The sequence below is a fragment of the Physella acuta genome, unplaced genomic scaffold (genome assembly GCF_028476545.2).
Source record: "Physella acuta isolate Inbredline_101_S28 unplaced genomic scaffold, ASM2847654v3 ptg000261l, whole genome shotgun sequence".
Lineage (NCBI taxonomy): Eukaryota > Metazoa > Mollusca > Gastropoda > Physidae > Physella > Physella acuta.
This window is the reverse complement of record NW_026731780.1, coordinates 186,269-213,910: the sequence shown is the minus strand read 5'-3', so window position 1 is coordinate 213,910 and position 27,642 is coordinate 186,269. Positions and strand designations below refer to the sequence as shown.

The 27,642-nt window shown below is 36.1% G+C and overlaps 2 protein-coding genes across 3 annotated transcripts; one reads left to right on the top strand and one right to left on the bottom strand.

The window, feature by feature from the left end:
• LOC131938981 (uncharacterized) lies at positions 1 to 27,420 on the top strand. Of its 2 annotated transcripts, XM_059297229.1 has the most exons (6): positions 1 to 93; positions 3,609 to 3,894; positions 22,056 to 22,251; positions 22,858 to 23,025; positions 23,773 to 23,855; positions 27,229 to 27,420. In XM_059297229.1, exons 2-6 carry the CDS (start codon positions 3,648 to 3,650, stop codon positions 27,309 to 27,311), a joined length of 777 nt encoding a protein of 258 aa, XP_059153212.1. In that variant the 5' UTR covers positions 1 to 93; positions 3,609 to 3,647; the 3' UTR covers positions 27,312 to 27,420. The 2 variants fall into 2 exon arrangements, with proteins under 2 accessions (XP_059153212.1, XP_059153213.1); XM_059297230.1 differs by lacking the exons at positions 1 to 93; positions 3,609 to 3,894 and adding an exon at positions 13,051 to 13,429.
• LOC131938982 (protein chibby homolog 1-like) lies at positions 18,185 to 19,960 on the bottom strand. The gene is made up of 2 exons (XM_059297231.1): positions 19,889 to 19,960; positions 18,185 to 18,997 (listed from the first exon to the last, which is right to left on the bottom strand). Exons 1-2 carry the CDS (start codon positions 19,896 to 19,898, stop codon positions 18,621 to 18,623), a joined length of 387 nt encoding a protein of 128 aa, XP_059153214.1. The 5' UTR covers positions 19,899 to 19,960; the 3' UTR covers positions 18,185 to 18,620.
• Positions 27,421 to 27,642: the final 222 nt, after the last annotated feature.

The window sequence follows — 27,642 nt, the reverse complement described above, 5'->3', positions numbered from 1 at the left end:
TTTCTTCCTTGAATTCATCTTGTTGCCGTCAACAATTTGCATTTTACATCACGTGAAACGAGCTCAAAATTTGGGCCAATTCTGACGCCCACGGTTGGCTTCGTCTTTTTAGCTTCAGTCAATTATAATAAAATAGGTTACTTTTTGGGTTAGTACCAAGTTTAGTGCTTAATTCATTAACATTAGAGGCCTGTTATAAAAGTATTCTGACTGTTTTGTTTTAAAATATGTGAACTTAGTAGTTTTTATTCGATGAAAGAGGATTACTTTTTTTTTCATTGGAACAATTTATGTGTAATTTAAAAAAAATATACATATTAAAAGTGATTTTTTAGAAACATTTAGTCATGACTTGTACAGAGATAACATGCTATTAACTTAGTATTTATTTTTTAAATAACTAAACAAATAAGGTTTGATATAAGAGTCGAATTTTTTTATAATTGTAGGCTGTATAACTATAATAGTTATGAGAACTGTGGAATAAAGAATTTTATTTTACTCCAGCTGACGCATTAAAATGTGACTTTTTTTTTGCTTTGTTTTTTGTTTAGTTAAGTATAATATTATGGTGGGGGGGGGGGGTAAATGTATTATATTTGCGTGATTCAGATGATGGATAACACGGTATTAACTTATAGACCGACACTTAACGTTTGAATTGACAGAAAGCGATTTCAAGAAATCCATTTAGACCAAGAACGTCTATTAGCGATCAAAGTCCCCTCCCCCTACATAAACAAGTTTGTTGTATTTACCGTGTATCTAGTCCCACAGCTCACGGGTCACACGTACTAGAGTTAGAGAAGTGCTGTGATACACTTACAAAAAGAATATTACCACACAAAAAACGTAGCAAAATTTGATTCAATTCACCGAACTTAAAATGTCCAGCTTTCTTTATTAAATTAAGGGTTGCGAAACAATAAAAACCAAAATTGTCGGAGACTTTTTTTGTAGGCCATGCTGTCGCAACCTTTGTTGTTTTTTTTTTCCTTCTATAAATTCTGTATTCAATTGAATACAATTATTTTTGGCTGGTTTAACTAATTTAGCCACAAAGGCTACTTGTTTAATCCCAACCTTGACCTTTCAACTTATCCCAGCTCGACCTCACTGTCTAAATAGAGAGAAACTAAATCTTATATAATAACAGTAACGTTTAATCAGGTCGTAGCAAATATTACCATTTAGTAGTTACTCACTTCTCAAGTAAAGAGCATGTTGATTACTCATATAATGATCCCACCCCTTAAAAGAAATATTACAAGCCTAGTTCTGGTGCTAATACTCCATTGTGCAAACTCAACAAAATTGAAAAATGAGGTTATACTCTTGTAGAAGATTAGATAAGGACTTAAGAGCTCACCTGATGAGCGGGGAGGGGGGGGGGCTTAGAAATATGACTTCACTGTTTTGAAATTTTAAAAAGTATTTTTTAAACATAACTTCAATGGACTTTTTAAAAAAATAGCTTTAAGAATTAGTTAATGTACCTCATTTTGACTAAGTTCAATGTTCTAGAAAAAAAAATGGCTTTTTGAAACAGGAAAGTACTTTTTAAATGTGAAAGTGTGTGACGTTACACTTTTTGTATCCCTCCGCGCTGTTCTTAGCCCGCGCCACTAATAATAAAGTCCGACCCCCCCCCTAGACTTCTAAACCACATGTGTGACGTATTACGTGATTTAATGACGACAACACCTTTCCCCTCCTCCCTCCCCCCAGATGAGGACTAAATATAATTAAACGAAAATTGGAAGTAAACCGTATCTCCTACGGCATACCAAATTATGTAGGTCAAGATGGCGGCGAAGGTGGAGGCAATCTCTCGTCCGCCTGTCAGTGTCGTCAGTTAGAGCTAGACATGAAACTGTCTTGTCCACTACCAGTAACAAATGATTGGCTTGACATTGGCTGGTCACATAGACTTGACAAGACACTTAAACCCGTGGACCGTCGGTAGAGGAATGTGTGTCTTGCGTGTATATGCTACGTTCTTTTATTTCAAATTTGAATGGCGACATTTTAACTATAATATGATTTTAGTAAAGCAATTATAATTAGTTGGGAAAATTTTGAAAACTTGATTTTGTTTACATAGGGATCATCCTTTAATGACGTCACGCTTTTTAGACGATTTTTATCTCCCCGCTCCCATCCGTCACATATCGTCACAAAGAGCTAGACCCCCCCCCCCCTCAAAAAAATACGTCACACCTCAGGCTACAACCCCTCTCAAAATTACAGTTGCATTTTTCTTAAAATAATGATTTTTTTCCCTCCAAAATCGTAGCTGAACTGCCAACATAGAGTATTTTAATAAATTTCTATTACAATTTATTAAAACATTTTTCTAAAACACGAAATATCAGCTAAAATTCAAACCCTCGGGCAGATGGGGACAGCAACTCTTCTAGGAGAGACAACTACAAAATCAAACAACTGCTGCCTTGTAGTTTGTTCTTGGTTGGACAAAGGCTATGGAAGCAAATCCAAATCCCTTCCCCTTACCACACACCGGCACAAAATTACGCCCCCTCCCCCTCCCCTTTACGAGTGTAATGTCATTTATGGACGACCCCATAATAGTTTTTTTTAAATATAGATACTGCACGTAAACAGAGATTGTGTAACTAATTTGACAAAATACACACATCTAGACAAGGGGTGATAATACCATTATCTCCCCTTATTTTAACCAGAGAATATGAAAAATGGCGTGGATTAAAAGAACAAAGAACGACAATCACTGCAAATATAAACATGACAGTACTGTAGTAACAGGGGCCGGACTGAAAATTCTATGGCGCCCGCCTATGTTCTGCGGGATCCAGAGGCTTACTTACAATACTTACAGTACATACTAAAAGTATACTCAAATATTTTTAGAAAATCATATTCTAGGGAGAGAGAAAGAGAGAGCTTGAAAATAAAAAAGTTTTTGGGCGTGATTGTTTGGACTGTATAGTTTCTCAATTACTTTCTATTTAAACGTGTAAGTAGGAATTAGGTAATTTAGCTGCATTAATCAATGTATAAAATGTATTTTGGTTGTATTGTTTACTAGTGTCACCAAAAAAATTTACTTGTCTGTTTTAAAAAAAATAATTTTGCCAGTGAAAGTAGAATCAAAGTTTCAGAAAGATAAAAGTGAATAATTTTAGCCTGTAACACTAAAATAATGAATAATGGTTAAAGTGAAATTTAGCCTGTTACACTACAATAATGGTTAAAGTGAATTTTAGCTTGAGGTGTTGTGTTAATAATAGTAATAATAAAAAAATGTTTAGCTCAATGGAATGTAACTTTAAATCGGCAATAATGAGACCCATTAAATAAGCTACATTTCCAAGATTTCGTATACTATAACTTACTATCATTTAAGTCTCTAAAGTAATCCTAACTCTCAAAAACTAAAGGTTGTAGCTAATGTTATCGCTTTATCCAATTAGTATTCACCATTGCCGGTTTCAGTGGGTTTGAAATTAATACCTTTTGAAAATAGAAATAATGCATTATTTAAATATCAAATTAACGAGGTAATCGATTCGTTTTATTTTACGTTAATTTTATAATTATTTTCAATCTTCTCTAACTTCCCCCAGTTAAAAACTTGAGAAGCCAGATCTAGCAGACGACACACGATGCATTTCGCGGCACCAGTCAGGTTTCATGCCATCAAGTACTCACTGCTGCTCGGTGTGCTATTTATAGACAGCTACGTCAACTCCCAGAACCCCACCACGAGCCCCGCCCTCGTCTCTCACTGCGACTACCTGCTCAGGAGCGACGGGAACGGGGGGTTCGCACCCTTCGCCACCGGCACCTCGGCCTTTAAGATCTACACCATGGCCAAAGTGTCAGAGGTCACGGCCGGTCATCCCATACAGGGTGAGTACTTAAACCACGGGTAGGGTCAAGTGTTTCCTTTAGACTTTTTTCCGCGGGGGGGGGGGGGGGGGGCGGGGGGCACTTGACATTTTTTTAGGGGGGGGGGGACTAACATTTCCGGGGGGGGATGTCGGAAATTGGTAAAAAGTATATGTTCTATGAAAATTCAATTTCGTTGGTAGGGGATAGGGCGGTAAACGTGTTCTTCGGGGAAGCCCCCCCCCCCCCTGCCCCCGAAACTCTGGTAGGGTTTAGAATAAACTTTCATGTGACACGTACGTCACACAAACTCGTGGATATTAAAAATAGCGGGCGAACTTTTGGTTTTGGTCTAACGGTAGACAGCTGGACTGCTAACCCGTATGTCTCGAGTTTGAATCCGGGTTCAAGTCAGTAGACCGTCCCTGAGTCTGCACAACTCTGATGGGTACCTAACTCACGTTAGGGAAAGTAAAGGCGGCTGGGCATAGTGCTGACCACACTATTCCTTCATATGCCGAGGTAACAGAAACAAGTGAACTCTACTTCACTCGCCCTATACACCATCAGGTTTGAAAGAGAACTTTACTTTTTGCAGACAACAGACTTTTATTTTCCAATGTTCCTTGTATATATTTAGTCTATATTGTAAAAAAACACACCAAAAAAGCAGCCCTATGTGGGGCGCATCCTCCACGTCTAATCCCACCATCCCTAGCACAACCACTAGCACAACCCCTAGCACAACCCCTAGCGCAACCCCTACCACAACCCCTAGCACAACCCCTAGCACAACCCCTAGCACAACCCCAAGCGCAACCCCTAGCGCAACCCCTAGCGCAACCCCTAGCGCAACCCCTAGCGCAACCCCTAGCACAACCCCTAGCGCAACCCCTAGCACAACCCCTAGCACAACCCCTAGCACAACCCCTAGCACAACCACTAGCACAACCCCTAGCGCAACCCCTAGCGCAACCCCTAGCACAACGACTGCATCCTCTCATCTTTACTGTCCTGTGAACAAGACGGGGTGGATGAAATAGAGTTTATCTGTTTCAATGATTTCAGCATGCAAGAGGAAATGAAGTCAGCCGCCTCTGTTTCAGAGCTGGGTGGACTCAGGGATATTCTACTGATTTGAACCCGGATTCGAACTTGAAACTTCGGGTTTGCAGTCTAGCTCTCTACCGCTAGACCACGCCGTCATATAACCACTGAATACTTGTTATATTCGCAAGTAATCCACGTAGCCTGAAGCTATATATATATATATATATATATATATATATATATATATATATATATATATATATATATATGTCCCCGCATTTACATATTTGTAATACACACACTTTAAATAACATTTTGTCAATATTATTCAATTATCACGGCTTGCATCAAACGTGTGTTATTTCCATTCTTACCGTACGCTTGTTTCAAGCACACAGTGGACGGTTTTTTTACGACCAAGTTGAAGTTTGAGGCCGACATTTGATGGGCTGAGGCCTGCACACGGCTGCGATTCTCTGTCAGGGAAAACTCAAACACTCAACAGTTTTAATCTGCCAAATCCTTGAAATGATGCCGCTGTCTCTAAAGCTGGCATTCATTTTTCCAAATACTTCCTGCCAGGAGGGATAGAAACGGTGACGTAATATCCGGTACGATTCGCCACATTCCTGTAGATAGGAGTTCTCTCTTCTAGATGTTACCACCCCTTTTCTTTTTAAAAATAAAAACTTAAGAAAAACTAACATCATACACTTTAGTTTCATCCACAAGAATTAGCTTGTTGTTTATACATACATTTTGATGGGATAAAAAGACTTTCTATTTAGAAGATGAAAATGTTAGTTACTTTAAGTTAGATGGTGACTTATGAATTTACACGTTTTAAAGTTACTGTATTCAACATTTGTTTAGTTTGAGGTGGTCACAGAAATAGTTCGACTATCTTTTTGTCCTATTAACATTTAACACCCAGTTCTTCTTCTTCTTCTTCGTTCTTAATTGAGAATATGGTGGAGGATTCAGACAACAAGTCCAACTTCGTGAACACCCAGTAAAAGGGGAGATAAACTGTTGTAGTTTTTAAAAAAATGAGTTGTGTTTAACCAGTGTTGCTCAAGAAATTAAATTTCAGCTAGCGAATATTTTTTCTATTCGTATCCTGCTACATACAACCTGATTCTAACCGGAGACTTTAGGGGTCATCCATAAATGACGTCACGCTTTTTTGACGATTTTTACCTCCCCCCTTCCTTCCGTCACACATCGTAACAAAAAGCCGGACCCCCCCCCCACCCAAAAAAAATGACGTCACACCTCAGCCTACCAACCCCCTTAAAATGCAGTTACATTTATCTTAAAATACGATATTTTTCCAAAATCTTGTCTGAACTCTGTCAACATAGAGTATTTTAATAAATTGCTATTTGTTAAAACCGTTTTCTAAAACGCGAAATAACGGCTAAAATTACTTTTCTAGCATTGCTTTTTATAATGCAAAAGTGTGACGTCACACCATCTGAACACCCACTCCCCCTCATCACACACGGTCGCAAAATTACGGACCCCCCCCCCCCCTACTAGTGTGTAGTCATTTATGGAAGACCCCTTAAGCAGTAACTTAAACCAAAACATTACTTTAACTGTTTTATTAATAACCCTAATTATTATATGGGTAAAGCTAAGAGGATACAGCTTTAATTTGCGTCCCAATTTTCGTTTTGTTTAACGAAAGTTAGTTTATAAAAAAAAAAATTAACTTTCCCATGTGACATGAACAATGGGCAGAATGAATGATAGGTGCACGAGTTGCTATTTTTAGCCTGCTGTGTTGACGTCCACAGTTAGACACGAGTTCTATTTTTAGAGTTTTGAGTGTTTTCTCTAAATACCAGACAAATTGGGAACTCAGTGAATTTCGCTTTTTTGTTCTTGCATAATTTAAGTCTGGCTAAAAAATGAAAAATAAAATAAAAAATGAAACAAATGTGGTTAAAATAAAATTCTAAATTTTCTGGTATTTCATCATTCGAAATTTTGAAATTTTGAATTTTTTTAGAGTATTTTCTGTTCAAAACAAATTCTAGCCATTGACTCTGTTAGAGTTAGTTAAAGAAAGATCAATGATTAATTAATCAATATAATATATCATAGTTTCTTTTAACCTTAGACCTTCACAAAAGGTTGTTTTTTTTTTTCAAAATGGCCGTCGTTTCCATGGCAAACATATGTTAAGAAAAGTCCCCGATGCATGCCATTTTTTTCCCTAGTGCCCTGACTTAAATACATACAAATACATTTTTAAAAAAGGTTATTAATCAGGAGGATTTTTTTTTCGTTTTTTCACAGAGCCTATAAATGTATTCTAAAACAAATGTTTTTTTTTTTCAAATTAATCACCTGGACTTTGATATAGGTATAAAAAATGTAAATACAAATCGTTAAATAAATGTGCTCCTAAAATTAACATAACACAGACCTGCCATATAATGTTTTGCATTTATTTTAACCACTGTTGAGGGCATTAGCTATCGAATTCCAGAGACAACTTACTGTTCCACTTTCTTTGCCAACACACTGTCAGTAGATCTTGTTTTTAGCAATTATACCCCCCTCCCCTAGTTATATAAAAATTTGCACAAGAACGTTAATATTTTAAAACAATAATACTTTTGTTGCTATCTACAGAGTACCTCCAAGCAGAGGCGTAGCGAAGGGGGGGCGGGGGGGGGGACATATGTCCCCGGGCGCCGACCTTAGGGGGGGCGCCAAATCGAAAGTTTGAGGGGGGGTGCAAATGAAAAGTTCGAGGGGGGATGCAAATCGAAAATTTGAGGGTGGGGGGTGCAAATGAAATGTTCGAGGGGGGGGGGGTGCAAATCGAAAATTTGAGGGGGGGTGCAAATGAAAAGTTCGAGGGGGGGGGTGCAAATCAAAAATTTGCTCCCGAGGGGGGCGCCAAATTGAAAGTATGTCCCCGGGCGCCGGGAAGGGTCGCTACGCCTCTGCCTCCAAGTATTGCAAAGATAAAGTTTTTTTTATACGTTATAAATGTTTTTTTGAGATTTAATAATTTAATCGCCTTTTTCTCTTGTCTCACTGTTTAGAAGTATTTGGTGTAAACAAAATGTGAGAGGCTGAGAATTATTTGCAACGACCAGTACACATTTCTAAAGAAAATATAGGTCTACGCTATTTTTAATTGGTTAGAATTATTGATCATGCTCGCTATAAAATTGAGATTTTTAACTGTCTAGAAATCGTTCTGAGTTAAGGTTTAAATTATTTCGTATTTGACGTATTAACACTTAATTTAACATCTGAATCCCTAACATAGTTTTATGGTTTAATTGACAGTCAGAATGTACACATACAGGGTTATTTTAAGATTTTTTTTAAAATTCAAAACAAATGTTAAGTTTCAATGATAGTAGTAAAACTCCCCCCCCCCCCTCACTTTAAATATTCCCCGAAGAGATGCCTGGAAGAAACTCTGGTAGTGAGTTTGACACTTTTAAAGTTTAATTGGGTGTTGCAGTAATACTTTGCTATATAACATGCTATTTTTCAAAAAATTATATAAATTAATTGGCAAGCGCTAAAATTATGTTTTAGCTATCAAAAATTAAAACAAAATATTAAGTATCGATTTTTATGTGTTTTGAATTTTTTAATTCAAGATAAACTATTGAAAATAATTTTTGAAATAATTAATAATATTAATTCATTAATCCATTCCAAGTTTTGGAAAAACTTCCGCCAGGGAGAGATTAAATTTTCCAGACTAAATGAATTTTTGTGATCATGATTACCATTGATAAACAAACATGGCGGCTGCTTGTTTCTTGACTTCGCTTCAACATTTTAAACTCATCATGAACTCCCAATATGCAACAAATATACAAAAGTTCAAGTCTATTGTGTACGTACGGTTGGGAAGTAATGTATTTGCATTCAATTCTGACAGAAAAGTTTTGTGGCGGTAAGTAAATTAATTATTTTTTAAAGTTAATGTAAGACCTAGCAAGCCTAGCCCCAGGGGACATCACTCCTACTTAACGATTTGGTAAACAGTGAACACTTATCTAGACCGTCAAGTTCGATGACAGAATATTACAAAAATAGATCTAAAATCTAAATCTACCTGATCCTAAATATATAATATCTGAAGGCCTATATCTACTTTATTAACTATACTGATCCCTCTAAATAAAAAGTGACAGTACAGTAGTGATTAGATTTAGAATCTACTAGATTACTAGATTGAATTCTAGATCTAGATTCTAGTGACGAGTGTGTGTTTGTCGAGAGCTAGATCTAGATCTAGTTGTAAGTTATCTAATCTATCTAGATTCTAGATCTAGTTACTCTAGTCTAGTATTACCTATCCCAGTCTGCCCCGTCTAGTGGCGTCTAAGCTAAGGCAAGGCCTAAAAGGTGTGTAGAGTTGTAAATGTAGACTGTAGAGTTCACTAGTGTAATAGACAGTGACTGTAGCATTGCTAGTGTGAGTTGTAGTAACAATCTACACAGTAATTTAGAAATGTTGTCTAGGACTTAGTGTCAGTAAATATTGTTACATGCACTTATTACTCTAGCCCACAATCTAGATCTAGTATGCAATGTAGCAAAATGTATCTATATCCACTTATTTAGTAGGCCTTGTACCCTGGTTATTAGATCTAGAGTTTAGATTTAGTAATAGAATCTAGATCTAGGCTTAATGCTCAATATATATTGACCTAAAGTAGTTATAGATTTAATGGCTAGTTTTAGTTTCAATTTTATTTAAAATTTTGATTATGTATAAAAATGTAAACTATAATTATAAGAGAAAATTCTGAGTAGAAATATTGTGTGTACATCTATTTTTCAGATTAGGCCTACCTGAATTAAATCAGTGCATATAGACCTCTAGAAAGAAGCCTACACAATTTCCAGGAAACCTCAACCAAGACTATCAACAAAACATGAAATCAAAATGTGTGTTATAATGAAGATTTCATCTAAGACTGCAATTTATGAAGAACAATATTTGATGCAAGAAAAAAAAAATCCCCTGCAATTACTGGAAAGTAATAAATCAAATACCTTTACCTTTAAATATTAAATAAATGATAAATTTATTTACTAAATATTGAATTTTTCTCATTCATTTTATGTTGAATTTCTTTTTTTAAAATTGTATTTGTAATGTTAGTTTATGAAAATATTGTAAACAATAGTGAGAGTTGTATGGTAGTAAAGCTCCAGTTTCGAACCCGTTGATCCATGGATCTGACAACATAGAGTTCACCTATTTTTGTGACCTTGGCATAGGAAGGGATGATTGGGTCAGCCATATGCCCATCCACATTTACTTTCACTAACGTGAGTTAGGTACCCATCACTGCTGGGTGCACTCAGGGACTTTCTACTAACTACTGGGTTAGCAGTCTAATGCCAGTGTGAGTTGCTTAAAACAAAATTTGCAAGTAAAATACTATTTAGTTTCCTAAACAGTTTTAAAAATATTAGAACCCACACACACACACAAAGAACTGGTATTAAAACAACACACTCAATAAAAGAATAATTAAGTTTAATAATTTATAAAAGGACATATTTAGGATGTACATGTAATATTGTTTAATATGAACAATGAAACCAGTTGCTCATATCATATTTCTACTCATAATTAAAGTTAAAGCAATATTTGTGAACAGAAATATATATTTACAATGACATATGAAAATGGGATTTATTGGTTGAGCATTACAGCACACAATTGCTAATCCAGAGAAGTGGTTTGAGGGCTTGAGTACATTAAGGGTAACTGGCTTGAGATACTGACTTTAAGTGTAAACCACACAACTGTTTTATTAGCCTAAGTCAAAAAAACAAGACATTATTTTTTATTATTACAAGTGGAACATGCTTCATCTGTGGAATAATATTTTCATTAACAGTAAAAATAAATATTAAATAGTGTACACAGACACGAAAAATACATGCTTACTGTAAAGCAAAAGAAATTATTCTAAAACAATGTAATATGCATTAGTAGTCATTAGGCCTATTTAGTCATATCTGTTTATTCTGAGTGATATAGTCAGAAAACTGTAATTATAGCATATTTAATTTCTACTAAGTATGCCTTGTACAACAGTATGAATATCTAGAATCTAGCTATATAGATTAATTGAAGTTGCTGATTTTTTTTTTTAAATCTTGGAATTAAATTTTCAATGTTAAATTAAAAGCTCAATGACAGTAACACAAAGCCAAACAAAGCTTATTACAATTAAACTAATTAGACCCTAATGATAGTAATTATTAGATTAATCCAATTTTAGGCCCACTTTGGGCTTAAATCAAATTTGGAATTTCTAGAGCTACTACTAGATATAGAATTTTATCTAGTAATACTGGTACACTATAACTTGTCTATACAAAGCAGACGACTAATTAGTAATTACGGTTATTAGGTCTAGCCTACTGTCACCGTGTAATATCTAGTTTATCTACTTCTAGATCCAGATCTAGTACTAAAAGAAAAAGTACTAGGAAAAGGAATTATTTTTAAAAATATGGCATTGATTTAAAATAGGGGCCTATTTATTAAAATGAATAAAGGCAAAGTCTTTATTACTAAATAGGCCTAATTTAAGTTAGGGGCCTATAGGCCTAATTAACTATAATAATATGATTAATACATAGGGTCAAATTACTAATTTAATCAGGCCTAAACTTTCTAAGCAAAATAAAGTCTAAAAAAAAATTTATGGGCCTAAATTCAAAAGTTAAGTCTAAAGGCCAAAGGTTTCTATTTTACAAAATGATCGTAAATCTAACTAATTATTCTATTATTACTAAATCTAGCTTAAATACTACTAGCTATTAAGTACTAAACTAATATAAATACTAACCTAACACCTAATAATAATATTAATAAAAGTATTCATATAGTTCGCTATAAAAGAAAATACTCACTCTATAGTCTATATATATTATTTAATTATAGATCTAGGTCTAACTAAAATAAGGCAGAGATCTAGATCTAAATAAAATACTTAGGCCCTAGATCTAGCAAATAAATAATAATACTATTTGACGATTTGTTAGGCCTATATCTGTATATCAGACTATGACTATAACTAGATCTAGATTCTATATCTTATTAATATCTATCTACTACAGTTTATAACTTAGACTTAGTGTGTTAGTCACTGTTAGTGTATACTGTACTTAGTGTACTATTAATATTAATTAGTACTAGATCTAAGTACTAAGTAAAGTTAGTACACTAGAGTAGAATCTAATTATTAAAGTTCTTTAATTCTTTAGACTTGGTCACTTGACTTTACGACGTCTTCTTTAGTAAAGAATCTTAAGTTCTTTACTCTTCTTTAAAAAAATCTTTAGAGTTTAGAACTTTAGACTGACTACGGTCCGTACCACTAAATAAAATTAATAAATGACTAAAACTAAATCTAACGAGTCGGTTGTATTCTAAATAAAATTCTAGATCTAGAATCTAGATTCTTTATTAAAATCTGAAAAGTTGAAAAGTCAATTCTTTATCTAGAACGATCTAGAATCTAGATTAGATTCTAGATCTATCTCGAATTCTAGATCTAAATTCATAAAATTCTGATTCTAAAACTTGTATTTGTTTTGAAGCCAAAAGCGAAAGTAGCTTTCCTAACTTTAAAAAAAAAGATTTAATAAAAATATCCAGATTTGGTTTAAAAAAACGCCAACCGGCAGGACTCCATTTGGACTCCACTTCAACAGCCTATTTATACATGTTTCAATCACTATGAAACGAAATACGGACATGTTAAAAATGTTAAAAACATGTTCCCCAATTAAATAATTGTAAAAATATATAGGCTATCTCTGTTAAATCACGGAATCTTCATTCATTATTGCCTTTATTATTTTTAACTTAATGGATTAATGAGCATAAATATTAAAATTTTGAAACGTAAGAATTTTTTTTTAATACAAATATTCAGTATGCGTGAAGTCTCATTCTGTCTCATCTCTCTTGCTTCCATTCTGAAGTTGTCTCCCTCCCACTTTTACCCACCCCCAACCCTACCCTACCCCCACCCCACCTCAAGACACACCTCTGATGTAAAGAAGTCGGCCGGAAGCAGACGGCGACCCAACCGTCACATCTGACATCTGACGTGCCGGTTGTGTCTGGATATTATATGAGGGATTCGCATCTGTCATCCTGTCTTATAATGGGACATTAAAAATCCTTTGTTGGGGTTTGATTACAAGACTTCCTACGCGGAGACCTCAGAGAATCGTGCGCGCGGTGTCTTCATCACAGTTGCTTTCAGCTGTGTTAACTGGGGAGAAAATATGGCGTCGTCGTTGGTTGTTGTTCTGGTGCTGTCGTTCGTCGTTGGAGCGGTGTCGCAGGTCACGGATACCACGAGCCACTGCAGTTATTTGCTTTTGTCCAAGTCTCAGTTCCAAGAGAACGCGGCGCCGTTTAAACTTTACACCCGGTCGAAGCAGCCCCGCATCACGAGTGGGGAGCCCGTGGAAGGTGAGTTGTGGCGAGGGTTGTTTCTTAGGGTTGTTTCTCTTGTGGCGAGGGTTGTTTCTTATGGTTGTTTCTTAGGGTTGTTTCGGTTGTAGCGAGGGTTGTTTCTTAGGGTTGTTTCTCTTGTGGCGAGGGTTGTTTCTTAGGGTTGTTTCTTAGGGTTGTTTCGGTTGTAGCGAGGGTTGTTTCTTAGGGTTGCTTCTCTTGAGGCGAGGGTTGTTTCTTAGGGTTGTTTCTGTTGTAGCGAGGGTTGTTTCTTAGTGTTGTTTCGGTTGTAGCGAGGGTTGTTTCTTAGGGTTGCTTCGGTTGTGGCGAGGGTTGTTTCAGTTGTGGCAAGTGTTGTTTCATTTGGGTCGAGGGTTGTTTCAGTTGTCGAGAGTGTTGATGCAGTTGTGGCGAGGGTTGTTTCAGTTGTGGCGAGGGTTGTTTCAGTTGTGGCAAGTGTTGTTTCATTTGGGTCGAGGGTTGTTTCAGTTGTCGAGAGGGTTGTTTCAGTTGTAAAGAGGGTTGCTTCAGTAGTGGCGTAGGCTGTTTCGGGCGAGGATTGTTTTCGTAGAGGCAAGTGTTGTTTCAGTTGTGGCGAGGATTGTTTCAGCTGTAGCGAGGGTTGTTTTATTCGTAGCTAGGGCTGTTTTACTTGTGGATCATCTCGAAAGTGGCATGAGTCATATTGATTAAAGCAAAGGCCATTTAAGTTGTATCACGTGTTTTTGGGTCATTGTAGCTCTAGAACGGGACTCTTCAGTTTCAGCACGGATCATCTTCTATGTAACAAGGCGTTTCAAATTGTGACGAGGATAACATCAGCGTGTACACTGGTCATTTAATATGTATAACGGGTCATTTCTTTAAGTCAGGAATAACCATATTTGTAATATTTGTATTATTGATCACTTCAGTTATATAAAGGATCATCTTGATAAACCTGTGTTGATTGTGTGTGATTTCTATATTTTGAAATGTGCTTCTCCTGGTGTAAAGTCTTGGATCATATTATCATCTTTGTAATAAATACATTCAGTACTATCAAAGGCGTAGCGAGGGGGGGGGGGTGGGGGGGGCGGGGGTGCGGACCGCACCGGGTGACACCATTTAGGGGGGTGACACCAAGGCAAAAAATAGCAAAATATATAGAGAAAAACTTGAAGGGGGGGGGTGCAAATCGAAAGTTTGAGGGGGGGGGTGCAAATCGAAAGTTTGAGAGGGGTGCAAATTGAAAGTTTGAGGGGGGGGGGGTGTGCAAATCTAAAATGTGAAAGTTTGTATGCGTGTGTGTGTGTGTGTGTGTAAGCATGAGTGTATATATATGCAGACAAAACCGGCTTTAATTTACTAATAGGTTCGAGGTGACTTAGTAAAGAAATATCAATTGACGTAGCTCTAATATAAACGTAAGCACCATACACGTATACATATTTCAACGTTGAACTCCATACCACTAGACGTCCCTTCACGTCACGACATTCTAAAAAGAATGCGAAAAGTTTTTGAGGCGTGAAAGCCGCTCTAAGCCAGAGAGTAGGAAGTCTGGACAGTGACCCATTTTTCATTGTCACTGTTTCAAAATGGACGATGTTTTCTGTTGGTTTATTTAATTAATTGTGTTGTTCCCGTGATGTTGAAGTTGTAGGTGTGTGTGTACCTACGTAGGTGTCCAGATTCGAGTGTGTGTACATGTGTAATTGTTGTGTGTACTTGTACACAGTGGCGTCGCTAGGTGGGGTGTCACCCGGTGCGGCACTTCATGGTGTCACCCCCTTCCTTTGTTTTCTCTGTAAATTTTGCAGTGGGTGTCACCCCCACCCCACCTTCCAGCTAAAAGCTTTAAAATTGTTCACTTTTAATACTTAAGATGTTTATCTATAGTCGGTGGTTAATACAGCTGGGTGTAGCATTGTTTTCTCTAAAGTTTGCATGTTTACGTCATGGTGTCCCCCCTCCCCTCATTGTCGGGATCGTCATTGTTTAATTTTAATTTTCTTTAACTTTAATTAATCATTAAATGATCTGTTATAACATTTGTTTTATATATCTTGCAATTTATTTTTGTTTTGGTATCACCCCCCCCCCCCTAAATTGTGTCACTCGGTGCGGTCCGCCCCCCCCCCCCCCCGCCTCTCGACGCCTCTGCTTGTACACTTAAACACTTTTAGACTTTTAAGTTTAAATACTTAAATGTAGGTGTAAATGTGTACATATGCAAATGTGCTCTAGTTTATATGTATACATGTTAGCATATATTCATAAATATGTGTGTAAGTATATGTGTAGGCTACATATATAAATCTTGTTGGGGATAATTGATAACGTTATGTCCCACAAATCATTGTATAACTGTAAAGGAAAGTGAAGATATTTGTCTTAACTAAACTATGCAACTTTAAAACTGCTTAAGTAGATATGTATGGATTACTGAAAGTAGCGTTATTATATTTTAAATTTTTTTTCTCGACAACCTAAATTACTGACTATTACTATTCTTAACACGAAAATTCATAAATTGCAATGTGACTAAACTGTGAAACAAATTTAGTGACATTTTGGTAACCCTCAAGTCCCGAGTTCGAATCGTACGGATTATGTGGCTCGATAGCTGGGAACAGCAACCCATCTAGGAGAGAAAACTCCGAAATCAAACAGAAGGTGGAGACCCTTTGACGATAGGATTACCAACTCGTTTCCTATCGGCAGCTCCTGCGACACTGCTGATTCCAAGTTGTACAGGTAACGTCCAGTCAATGTTTCTTCCAGACTTTTTTCTCCGGAGCAGGGGGGGGGGCACTTGAAATTTTCGGGGGGGGGGGGGCGGTAGACTTTCTTCGAGGGGGGGGAGGGGGGCGGACACTGTTAAAAGTATATATTTTCTATATAAATTATACAAATTTCATTTCGTTCGGGGGCGGGGGGGGGGGGGGGGGGGGGGTAGAATTTTTTCGGGGGGGGGGGGGCAAAGAAGCCCCCCCCCCCTCCTCCCCCGAAGAGATGCCTGGAAGAAACTCTGCGTCCAGTCCCTTGGGACCATCAGATGTGAGGAGAGCCTGATACTTAGGACTGTGATTTTGTTCGATTTTGGCCCGGTGGCTAAAATGAATGTCGAACGCAGCTCCGAAAACACAAACCGAAAATTCTTGCCTTGCATGTTCGCTTTAGTGTTACAGTTTTCATCATCGGCTTGTGAGGACTCAGGACTGATACAAATTTACAACAGTCAACAGTAATACTTCTTTCTTACTTGTAGCCTACTTTCATTCATTTAAGATGGATTACTTATACATAGATCTAATACAAAACGTCTAATTACAATTTTTATTTTAAAAAACAACAACCTGAAAATAGAAATGTGTAATTAAATGATGATTCAAGGGATTTTTTAAAAAAATGTTTCCATCGACGTGGTGGGCTGAGGGGGGTTTGGGCTTTTAAGTAGAGCTGAAATTAATTTGGGATCACAGAAAATTAAAATGATACAAACTTTAAGCAACCGGAAAAGTTATGTTGATTACAATGAGACACATCAAATCAAACATTCTTCCCTTTCAAACATCTATATCTCTAGCAGTCCTCCCAAAGTTTTAAATTTTTTTTTTAAACATTTAAAATAGAAAAAAAAAATTTAGTAATATTGGATGATTTTGAAATATTTTTTAAATAATACTTTTATTTTCAAATAGAAATAATTACATCAGCATATACAAATGTGCGTGAGCGTTAGTCTGTAACATAATTTAAATGAAGGTAATTAGAAATAAAGAAATACAAAAATGGTATTTTTACCATAATAGTCTTAATGTTTTTACATTTTAGTTGAGAATTTTTCACAATATAAACAGTGTAAGAAATTAATAGGTAATATTAGCAATATGTAAATAAAAAGGTAGAAATCGAAAAAACTGAGATGCATAATAGAACCTATTGGGAGGAGGGTGGTGTTATTTTTTTTTTTTTTTTTTTTTGGAAAGGAAATTATTCCCCTTAGGCCTAGGTTCTACTTAGTACGTCATGAAAAGACATGTGACACTGAAGTGGGGGGGGGGGGGGGGGGGGGTGATATTGAAACTTATTCTTGAAACTTAATTTTTTTTTTTTTTGTTTTTTTATGAAATAAAACCTTTATTGTGTTACATAAAAATTTTTTTTATAAAAATTATTTTGCTCAACATCTTTGTCTTTTTGTTCTTGTAGAAATATATATATATATATATATATATATATATATATATATATATATATATATATATATATATATATATATATATATATATATATATATATATTTTTTTTTTTTTTTTTTTTTTTTTTTTTTTTAATACTTTTATTTGCAATTAAAACAAGTACATCAACATCAAATTTTTTAACATAATTTTGAACACCAAATGAAAACGAAAGGTTTTGCAACTGTACATAATGAATATTACATGATGTCATGTATTTGATTATAAAAAAAATACAAAGGATGGCAGTAAAAGGGGTGAAGGTCAAATGAAAGTGTCAGAAGTCTGGGTGGGGAGAGGAAAGGAAATTTTTCAGAGAGGGTCAATGGGACAGTGAAGCATTTTCTATGTAGGGAAACAACTTAAGTTGACTAGTTGAAAGGGTGTTGTAGAGGTCGCATTGAGTTTTCAAAAGGTTGCTGTGTGAAAGATGAGGGGAAAGAGACAAGATTTAGAACTTTAAATACGTTCTGGATATTGATGTTGCGGTGGGTGGTGGGGTAGTTGGAAATATATTGAAACTTAATTTTTTTTTTTTTTTTAAACTTATAAACATTCTTTATTACACATATAAAGATATTTATAATATTATATACATATGTACACTGAAAACCTTTCTCTGCAGTTGTCATAATAATCACAAAATACATCATTCAACAATAGTAAAGAAATAAAGTTCCCCTTTTAAAAAACTTTTTGGAAACTAAATGTATCACTACAAACCTAGATAAATTATCAAATGTAAGGAAACAAGATTCACTCTGATTGCATAACCATGTTTGATTATATTTTGGTTTGAGTCAGTACTAACAACACTATATTTGTAATGTAGTATTAAAGATTATGCCATCTAAATATTTTTAAACAACTTTATACTGTCATTTAAGTTAGATTTTATAAAAATATCAGTAATTTTCTAGCAAACTGTCCATGTATACATCTCTTAGATCCCTCACAAAAGCTGGGAAAAATAGATAACCAAATCAGCGTTTCTTAGACAATTTTGTTTCTCTCAACTGTTTGAGTTCATTCTCATGAAAGTGTGAGACTGCCGATGTTTCTGCAAGCATGTCTAACAGGATGTCAATCTTAAGCTTCAATAAGTTGTTTTCTTCATGCAACGTTTGATTGGCTTTTCTTAGTTTCATAACTTCCTTGTGGCTAGAACCACCTCCAGCTGTTTCATTTATCCAATGACCATTTTCAAATGCAACTTCATGGCCACCAAGGCTGACTTTTACTGCACCATAATCTAGACCAAACTCTGCTTTTGATTCTGTTGCATCCAACTGAAGATTTGACAATGACTGTGCACGTCTTGGTGGAGTTTTTTTTTGCGAGAATTTATTTCCAAATAAACCTAGCGCAGGGGTCGGCAACCTTTTGAGACGGAAGAGCCAAAAAATACAATTTAAGAAATTTCCCAGTTTTTTAAAGAGCCACAAACATTATTTTTTTCAATATTTTGGTATTTGATAAGGATTAGGTAAATAAATTTGATTAAATATGAACTTATTGGTTCATATAAAAACAAATAAAATTTTCAGCTAAAAACTGTTTTACCTAGATCTGCTATGATAAACTTAGTAATCAGATGATATAATATAATTATAGGACTATCCCAATCCACTTTAGAAGGCAATAACTTTTTTTTTCTTTCTTTACGGTCACCACTGGTTCAGTAGGTGTCTTTTATAGCCAGGCAAGCTTCAAAACTGCAAACTCTGACTAACAGACTTGGATATCGGTTTGATTACTGTATCGGTTCTCACAGTTGTTATCTTTCACCCTACACGAACCCAGAGTCCAGTACCTAGCTGAACCGTAGGAAACTAATAACGAAAATACTACGTCACTCGGGTCAAATTAATGCATACTGACAGGTAGAGGAATGCATTCTCTATAAAATAACATTCCCCATTTAACGATATTCGAAAAAGTCGGCACTTCGACAGTGGCAAAAACAAAATAGTCGCCACGGTGCTAGCTACAGCACAGCTGTGGGGCTGGGCCTGGTGCCTAAGCGGCTGTCAGCGGTCCGTATACTTTCTAACTTACCTATTCTCACTGGTCTCTGATGAGTGTTTTAATCCTGTATAAAGTTGTTTTTTCTTTACAGTATAATATTTTTTATGCGATTTGAACATGAAATAATATAACTATTAATATGTGTGCATTGAACTCGAGAGCCGCAACTTGACATCAAAAGAGCCGCATGCGGCTCGCGAGCCGCAGGTTGCCGACCCCTGACCTAGCGGCATGATGCTGTGAAGTTTTTTTCAGGTAAATAAAAGAAGAGTTGCTAATGAAAGCGGAGTCCAGGACTCGAAAATAAGATGACAATACTAACTTATGGTTTAGTTACAATTAAATACAATTTAAGGTTAATACGACTAATAGTTTTTTATTTTATTTTAAATATATGCAAAATATAAATTCAAAATGCATGTAGGCCTCTCGTAGACATTGTTGAAAATATTTATGCTCAAGTTTTATTTTTCCTATTTTATAATATAATGCCCAATGATTCTTAAGATCGTTTTGTCATTATTCAATACATGAGATATTATCGAATTTTATTAATTGTCTCCCTTGGCTTTGATTAAACGTTTTGATGGGAAGTAACTGTAACAAACAATTTTAAATGTTAAAACATTGTAATATGTCTAAACATTTAAGAATGATGTTCAATTATATATATATATATATATATATATATATATATATATATATATATATATATATATATATATATATATATATATATATATATACACGAAATTACCAAAAAGTAACCCTCGCCATCAGTTTGGGAACCCCTGCCCCAAACCTGACAAACCTTTGTTACGTGTGCATGTATATAGCCTGCTGCAAGACATCACGAATGTTTTACACGGGTTATGTTGTACAAAGCTTCGTGACTACAGTTGGGGTAAGGGGGGGGGAGCATTAATCTGCGAGATTTGTCATGTTAGAAACACTGGAATGATTTCAAGCTACTGAGGGTCTAAGGGTCATTTTACTGTTTATTGTCTAAACATATCTCTGAATGTATTTATAAGCAACTTTCTGAATGTGTGTCTGATTGTATGTGCGGCCGTGTGTCGTGAACGTGTGTATGAACGTGTGTTTCAATGTGTCTCTAAAAGTGTCTTAATGTGTATTTTAAAGTGTGTCTTGACGCTTATCTCAACATGTGTCTTAACGTGTTTTAAAACGCATACCTGAACGTGTGTTTGAACGCTTCTCAATCATGAACCACTTAGCGACAACTAAACCAGCTAAACCATCAAAGAAAAAAACGCACCAGTGACCTACGAGTCTCTTAACTTAGCTGTGCTGAAACGTTGTTTGCAACCTCGACATTATGGCCCTGGGTTAATGTATTCCCACTTCCGGCTTGCTTCATCCGATGTTAAATAAATAGTGAAGTTGTTGCTGCACATTGTGTTTCTGGCGTAAGATAACCAACAATTGTTTCCATTAAAATACAGCCCAAACTTACATCCTATCTGAAGTTTCGTGCAAATATTTACCATATTATGAAATAATTGTTACTAAATCATATTATATGTGCGAGATTATGTTTAATCCCAAGTATAATCCAACCGATCGGATTAAACAGAGTTGTTTACTCGAGAACAAATTATTTAAAATTTAAATTAAAGGCGTGACATTGTTGTTCTGAGTTGGGGCGGGGCCGCGAGTTGCATAACTAAGCTCCGATATTTTAACTCTACATTGTATACATATTCATTTGTCCTTATTTCAAACATTTTAATTCAGTTAACACTTTATTTTACAATAACAATTGGACCATTCAGCCAGCACCTAAACTTTACATCTCTCCTACAGTAGCCATAGGACCATTCAATCAGCACCTAAACTTTACATTTAATCTCTCTACTACAGTAACCATAGGATCATTCAACCAGTACCTAAACTTTAGATTTAACCATCTCTCCTACAGTAACCATAGGACCATTCAGCCAGAACCTAAACTTTACATCTCTCCTACAGTAACCATAGGACCATTCAGGCAGCACCTAAACTTTACATTTAACCATCTCTCCTACAGTAACCATAGGACCATTCAGCCAGCACCTAAACTTTACATCTCTCCTACAGTAACCATAGGACCTTTCAGCCAGCACCTAAACTTTACATCTAACCATCTCACCTACAGTAACCATAGGACCTTTCAGCCAGCACCTAAACTTTACATCTAACCATCTCTCCTACAGTAACCATAGGACCTTTCAACCAGCACCTAAACTTTACATCTAACCATCTCACCTACAGTAACCATAGGACCATTCAGCCAGCACCTAAACTTTACATCTAACCATCTCTCCTACAGTAACCATAGGACCATTCAACCAGCACCTAAACTTTACATCTAACCATCTCTATTACAGTAACCATAGGACCATTCAGCCAGCACCTAAACTTCTTTAACTTCACGGATTTCATCCTCTACGCCAGCCCTGCCAACACCGCCAACCTTGAACTTGAGTACTTCCCCGGAGGTCCTAACCCCCACCTGGGGGTGTTCCAGTTGTTTGACCAGTGGAGGGCGGGGGCTGGTGGTATGAGCTGTAATGCTCGGTCAAGGTCAGACTGTGATTTTAGTTTTGTTATTAATTTTCATTTTTTTTTTAAATTTAATTTTATTACTTTAATAGAAGCATTGTATATGTGAAAAATGTGTCTTGATTTTTCAAATTATTGTTATTCATCTAAATCTTCTTAAGAAACGCCGTATTTCGACAGGTAGTTAATATTTGAAAGTAAATAATTTTACTGACCAAGGAGGAAATTCAAATTAAAAACAAATAGCCAGAATTCTTAAAGTACATGCATTTAATACGTGAACAAACTAGACATAGAATTCATCTGAAATGTACATCAAGTTTGAGTGTTGACTACATTACAAGTTGACCTCAAACACTTAAGATCCTGCGTACAAAAAGAGATTAACATTCCAGCTAGCACTAGCAGTAAACCATTCACTAATAGAATTGGCTTTTGTGAATGTAAATATGTGTGATAGTCATAATTACCACGAACATTCATTGATATCAATCACCTAACATCCATGAAAAAAAAAAAAAAAAAAAAAAAAAAAAAAAAAAAGCAACTAAATATCAAAATCTAGATTTTGCTGTGGCAAACAGTCGAAGAAGAAATATTTTTACTGTAAACCTCTTAAACTCCCAGGACCGAGGATTCGGTTGGAGCCTTCGAGGAGCGACTCCTGAACATCTTCAAGCGCTACTACCCCAACAACCCCATGCTGATGAGGTACCAGCCCCCCGCCAGAAACCAGGTCTCCGTCTTGTGGTGGCCAACTAAAGAAGCTCTCGCTTACCCGGAAATCAAATTTATGTACGTTGCTAAAAGATGGTTGAGTTTATGCTTTATTTATATTACTAGGCTTGTTGTTTACTTGTTAATATATTATTTAAATGTATATCATTGTCTAACTTGAAATTCGATTTTCTAATTATAATTAAATTATTTAATAAAAATAATTCTCTTAGAAAATAATCGCATGTCCATTAACACGCTAATAAGGAAACGTACGCATTAATTTTAATAAATTTAAAAATTAAATTTAGCTCAACATTTTGACATTTTGTTTATCTACACAACTTAACTTAACATTGTAGGCCTTATAACTTTTCTAAAAACAGTCGTCCAACTATAATACGACTTTTTCTAGTAATCCTTAAAAATAAAATTTTTAGTTAAGTGAATATTTTGCACTTACAGAAATAACATATAAGTCATTTGGGACGTTTTATTATCCCACTTATTCTAAATCACAAAATGAAAATATAGACATATTAAAGGAAGAGTTACCTATTCAACATTTCTATTTCAATGTCCCAATGAAACACAATGAAACTGATGAACCACAATCGCACTCTGCACGACCCCATCAGTAAAGACTGTACTCTTGGTATTACTCCAGTAAATTATAGGGCTGGTAAGTAGGTCACCAACCAGTTCTACGGCTCAATAAAACCTGCATGAGCCATAGAACTTGTTTGTGACCTACGTACCAGCCCTATTGACAGGTTAAAGGGATTGTGTTTTACTGGGGCTAATTGTTGATTGTATTTGTTTCAGAGCTAACCTTAAGTCAATGAACAACTGGTTTAAAATAGAATCAACAATATGGAAAGTTAACAGACCGGTCGACCACTGGGCAAGTAAGTCACCATTAATGAGAAATTAAGACTAAATTAAGACTAAATTTAAAACAAGTTTTCCCTCAATAAGAACAAATCCTTGCTTTAAAACTGTGCCTTGGCAAGCAGTGGCGTAGCGAGGTCGGATGTAACCAGATGCGGCACTTAATGGTGTCACCCCCCAAGAGGCGTATCGACCCTTCCCGGGGACAAACTTTCAATTTTCGATTTGCACCCCACACCCCCTCTCAAACTTCCGATTTGCCCCCCCCCCCCCCTCCCTTAAACTTTCGATTTGCACCTCTTAAAAGACTATTTAACACTCGAACTAATCACTTAAATTAAGTGGAATTATCATTTTTCTCTATATATTTTGCTATTTTTTGCCTTGGTGTCACCCCCCTCAATGGTGTCACCCCCCTCAATGGTGTCACCCGGTGCGGTCCGCACCCCCACCCCCCCCCCCCCTCGCTACGCCTCTGTTGGCAAGATATGTGCCCGATCAACGTAAATAAATCCTTTGTAAACAAATGTGCCGAGACAAAAATGCCGGATAAACGTAAACATGTTTTTGGTATAATACATCGTGAATAAAAGTCTTACCACTAAAGGGCCTGAACCTACTAAATACTTAAATCTAGTCACGTCCGAACCAACGAGACAGATTTATTGCTCTTATTTAAATAAAAGTATTATCTCCCTTACACTGACATGAACCTATACGTCCTCAGTTAAAGGGAAAAGACTTACAAATGTTGTTATGGTAAGGACAATGACCCGCCATTTTTACGACTCACTTCCCTACTGTGACAATCAGAGGCGTAGCGACCCTTCCCGGCGCCCGGGGACAAACTTTTCGATTTTTACCCCACCCTCAAACTTTCGATTTGCACCCCCCCCCCCTCGAGATTTCGATTTGCGCCCCCCCCCCCTCAAACTTTCGATTTGCACCCCCCTCAACCTTTCAATTTATTTTTCCAACCCATTTTGGCGCCCCTTATGGTCGGCGCCCGGGGACATGTGTCCCCCCCCCCCGCCCCCCCCCCCCCCCTCGCTACGCTACTGGTGACAATACAGGGTGACTTGGTGTTACACACTGAGTGAAAAAATTAGTTGAGATACAAAAACATAGCTCAACAAATATCAGTACGGATTATTAAAGGAAAAACTTAAGATACGTAAATTCTAGACAGTTTAACTTGATAAACATTTTTATTTCTGAAACATTTAAGAACTAGAAGTTATTGTACTTTCAAGAATCTAGATAATAGATCTCGTTTTCAAATCTTAAAATACTTTTTTTTTAAAAATACAATCAAAAGTAGTTAAACTTATACATCTGAATAGGTATTGATGGATAAAGCTACACATACATACACACACACATACATACATATATACATACATATATACATACATATATATGTATATTTATACATATATATATATATATATATATATATATATATATATATATATATATATATATATATATATATATATATATATATGTGTGTGTGTGTGTGTGTGTGTGTGTGTGTGTGTGTGTATAGGTGTATCGTATGCAATTAGATCTACCTCAAACCCGATAACTCTGACCCTAAGAGTTGAAGTATGGTTATCTATACAACATGTGTGCTTGTTGATCATCTAATCAGCCATTTTAGCTTTGTTATGTTTTTGGGTAGTGGTACAGTTGTGTGTGTGTGTGGGGGGGGGGGGGGGGAGGGGGGAATGGGGGGGGGGAGAGGGGGTTGGCTCTGTCAACAGCGGAAGCTGTCTACGAGCTTCTAATATATAAAATATGATACAAGTGGAGGTGGGATCCGTCTGTAAAATTCGCACAAGTAGGTTCTTTAAAAGCTTGGGGAAAATGTTTTTTTTTTTCTTCTGGGAATTTGTTTTTTTAAAGAAAAGTTTTGGTATGCAGGGGGTGGGGTTGGGGTCTTTTTTAAAGTACAAGGGCGCAGGCGTTGGATTCCTAAAATTCTATCACAACGGTGGTGTGGTTGGTTTGATGTGTGAGATTAGTTAGGATAGTGAAATAGGCTAACATGCAGTGCTATTAAACACACATATTTTTACTTGGCTATAACTACCTTTAGAAGCTACCTGTTAATTGTTTTGGTTAGGAGTAGACATAGACATACGGCTGAGCCAATAAGGCCACACTGACGTGTTGTTGGTATAATAGTTGCTTTACGTTTTATAATGTAGAGATTAGACGAGTTGTAGATCCTTAGAGTGTTTTCTTTTTGTTTTAAAAATATATATACTAGACCTTTAAAAATGACACATTTTCACATATTTACTGCCTAAATTTAGTATAATTTACTAGGATCCCCCTCTCATTCTTTTAATTAAATTAACTTAATTATGTGTGGGCTAAACTGGTGCTTTGAAAAGCGAACAAAAGCAACGCTTGATTAACATATATTACAATTTCCTTGGCTAAGACGAATACTAAGCATATGTTAATTTAATTTCTCCTTGTAAACACGGTGAAGTCATATTATGCGACAATCTACAGGATGGATTACTGCCATGTTAATTTATGGGTCCGTTAATAATAGGACACGCTGTTCTTTTTGGCCAGATAAATTCGTGCTGTTTGTTGCCAAGATATTGGAGTTTTTGAGAGTTGTCAGTTTACTTAATACATTCAGTAGTTAATCTTGCACCTCTCGTGTGTGATATCTCTCTAATTAACTATGTCAGCCCCCTTAACCACACTCCTCTATCCGTGACATTTAGCTAGATTCCCTTCTCTCCTCCAGTTTCTTCAGACATCTCTTCCTGCACCCCCCCCCCCCCCAAGAAAGTCTACAGCCATGAAATTTATTTAGAAAATATATACTTTTACCAGTGTCTCCCCCCCCCCCCCCGGAAAATTTAGCCCCACCCCCTTCCGAAAATATCAAGTGTCTCCCTGGGGAAAATGTCTGAAAGAAACACTGCTATCTTCCATAAAGATAAAAGTCCCCCCCCCCTTATTGTGGGTAACATACTTTCTATGCTAAATTATATATTCCTTAATGCCGAATGCTCCTTTCGCTATATACAAAGCAGTTTGGAGTGAATTTCTTTTGGCTTAAATTAACAATTAAGTTAGTTAATTGCAACGTAAAGTTAAAGGTGTATACGTTCGCTCAAATTATGTCTGACTATAATTTTTAACTTACATTAATTCATCACTGATTGCACTATTATTTAAGTAAGTATACTAATATTAAATTTTAGATCAATTAATTTTTATTTGGCAATTTATTTAAAATGCGAGTGTGGCAGGCCTTTATTATACAGGTTACGGAGATTTACATAAACGTTCATATTTAATTGATTAATGAGTAAAAACTAATTAATTAGAAACTAATTCTTAAACACCTTTTGCCAGTGACGGAGAGGATGCTGACACAGTACCAGGCCATACAAAACAACATGCGTGCCATGGAAAGGCGTTTAGACCAGCCGGTGTAGTACGGTTACCTCCCTGTCGTTTAGACCAATCGGTGTAGCGCAGTGATCTCCCTGTGAAGCTACTGTGTTGTTTAGAAGAGCGTCGTTTCGTCGACCTTACATCTTGCTGTGAATGTTAATACAAATAAAACAATTGTTCCAGTTTATGGCTTCAATGTTTAGCTTATTATTATTTATGTTTATTTGTGTGTATGTTTTTTTAATATATTGATTTGTATATAAAGAAAATAAAGTTCATATAATGATCAGCAGTTCAAAATGTGTCTTAATTACTAGCCCTTAATTGTTCAAGTAATAGGTTTTCTACAGCTTGGGTGTCGCCGGGTGTCCC

Bases quoted from the DNA above. Each gene is read 5' to 3' on its own strand.
- LOC131938981 (XM_059297229.1), top strand. From the start codon at position 3,648: ATGCATTTCGCGGCACCAGTCAGGTTTCATGCCATCAAGTACTCACTG. The intron at 22,252-22,857 runs GTCAGACTGTGA...TTAAACTCCCAG, and splicing joins AGCTGTAATGCTCGGTCAAG to GACCGAGGATTCGGTTGGAG. The intron at 23,026-23,772 runs GTACGTTGCTAA...TATTTGTTTCAG, and splicing joins TACCCGGAAATCAAATTTAT to AGCTAACCTTAAGTCAATGA.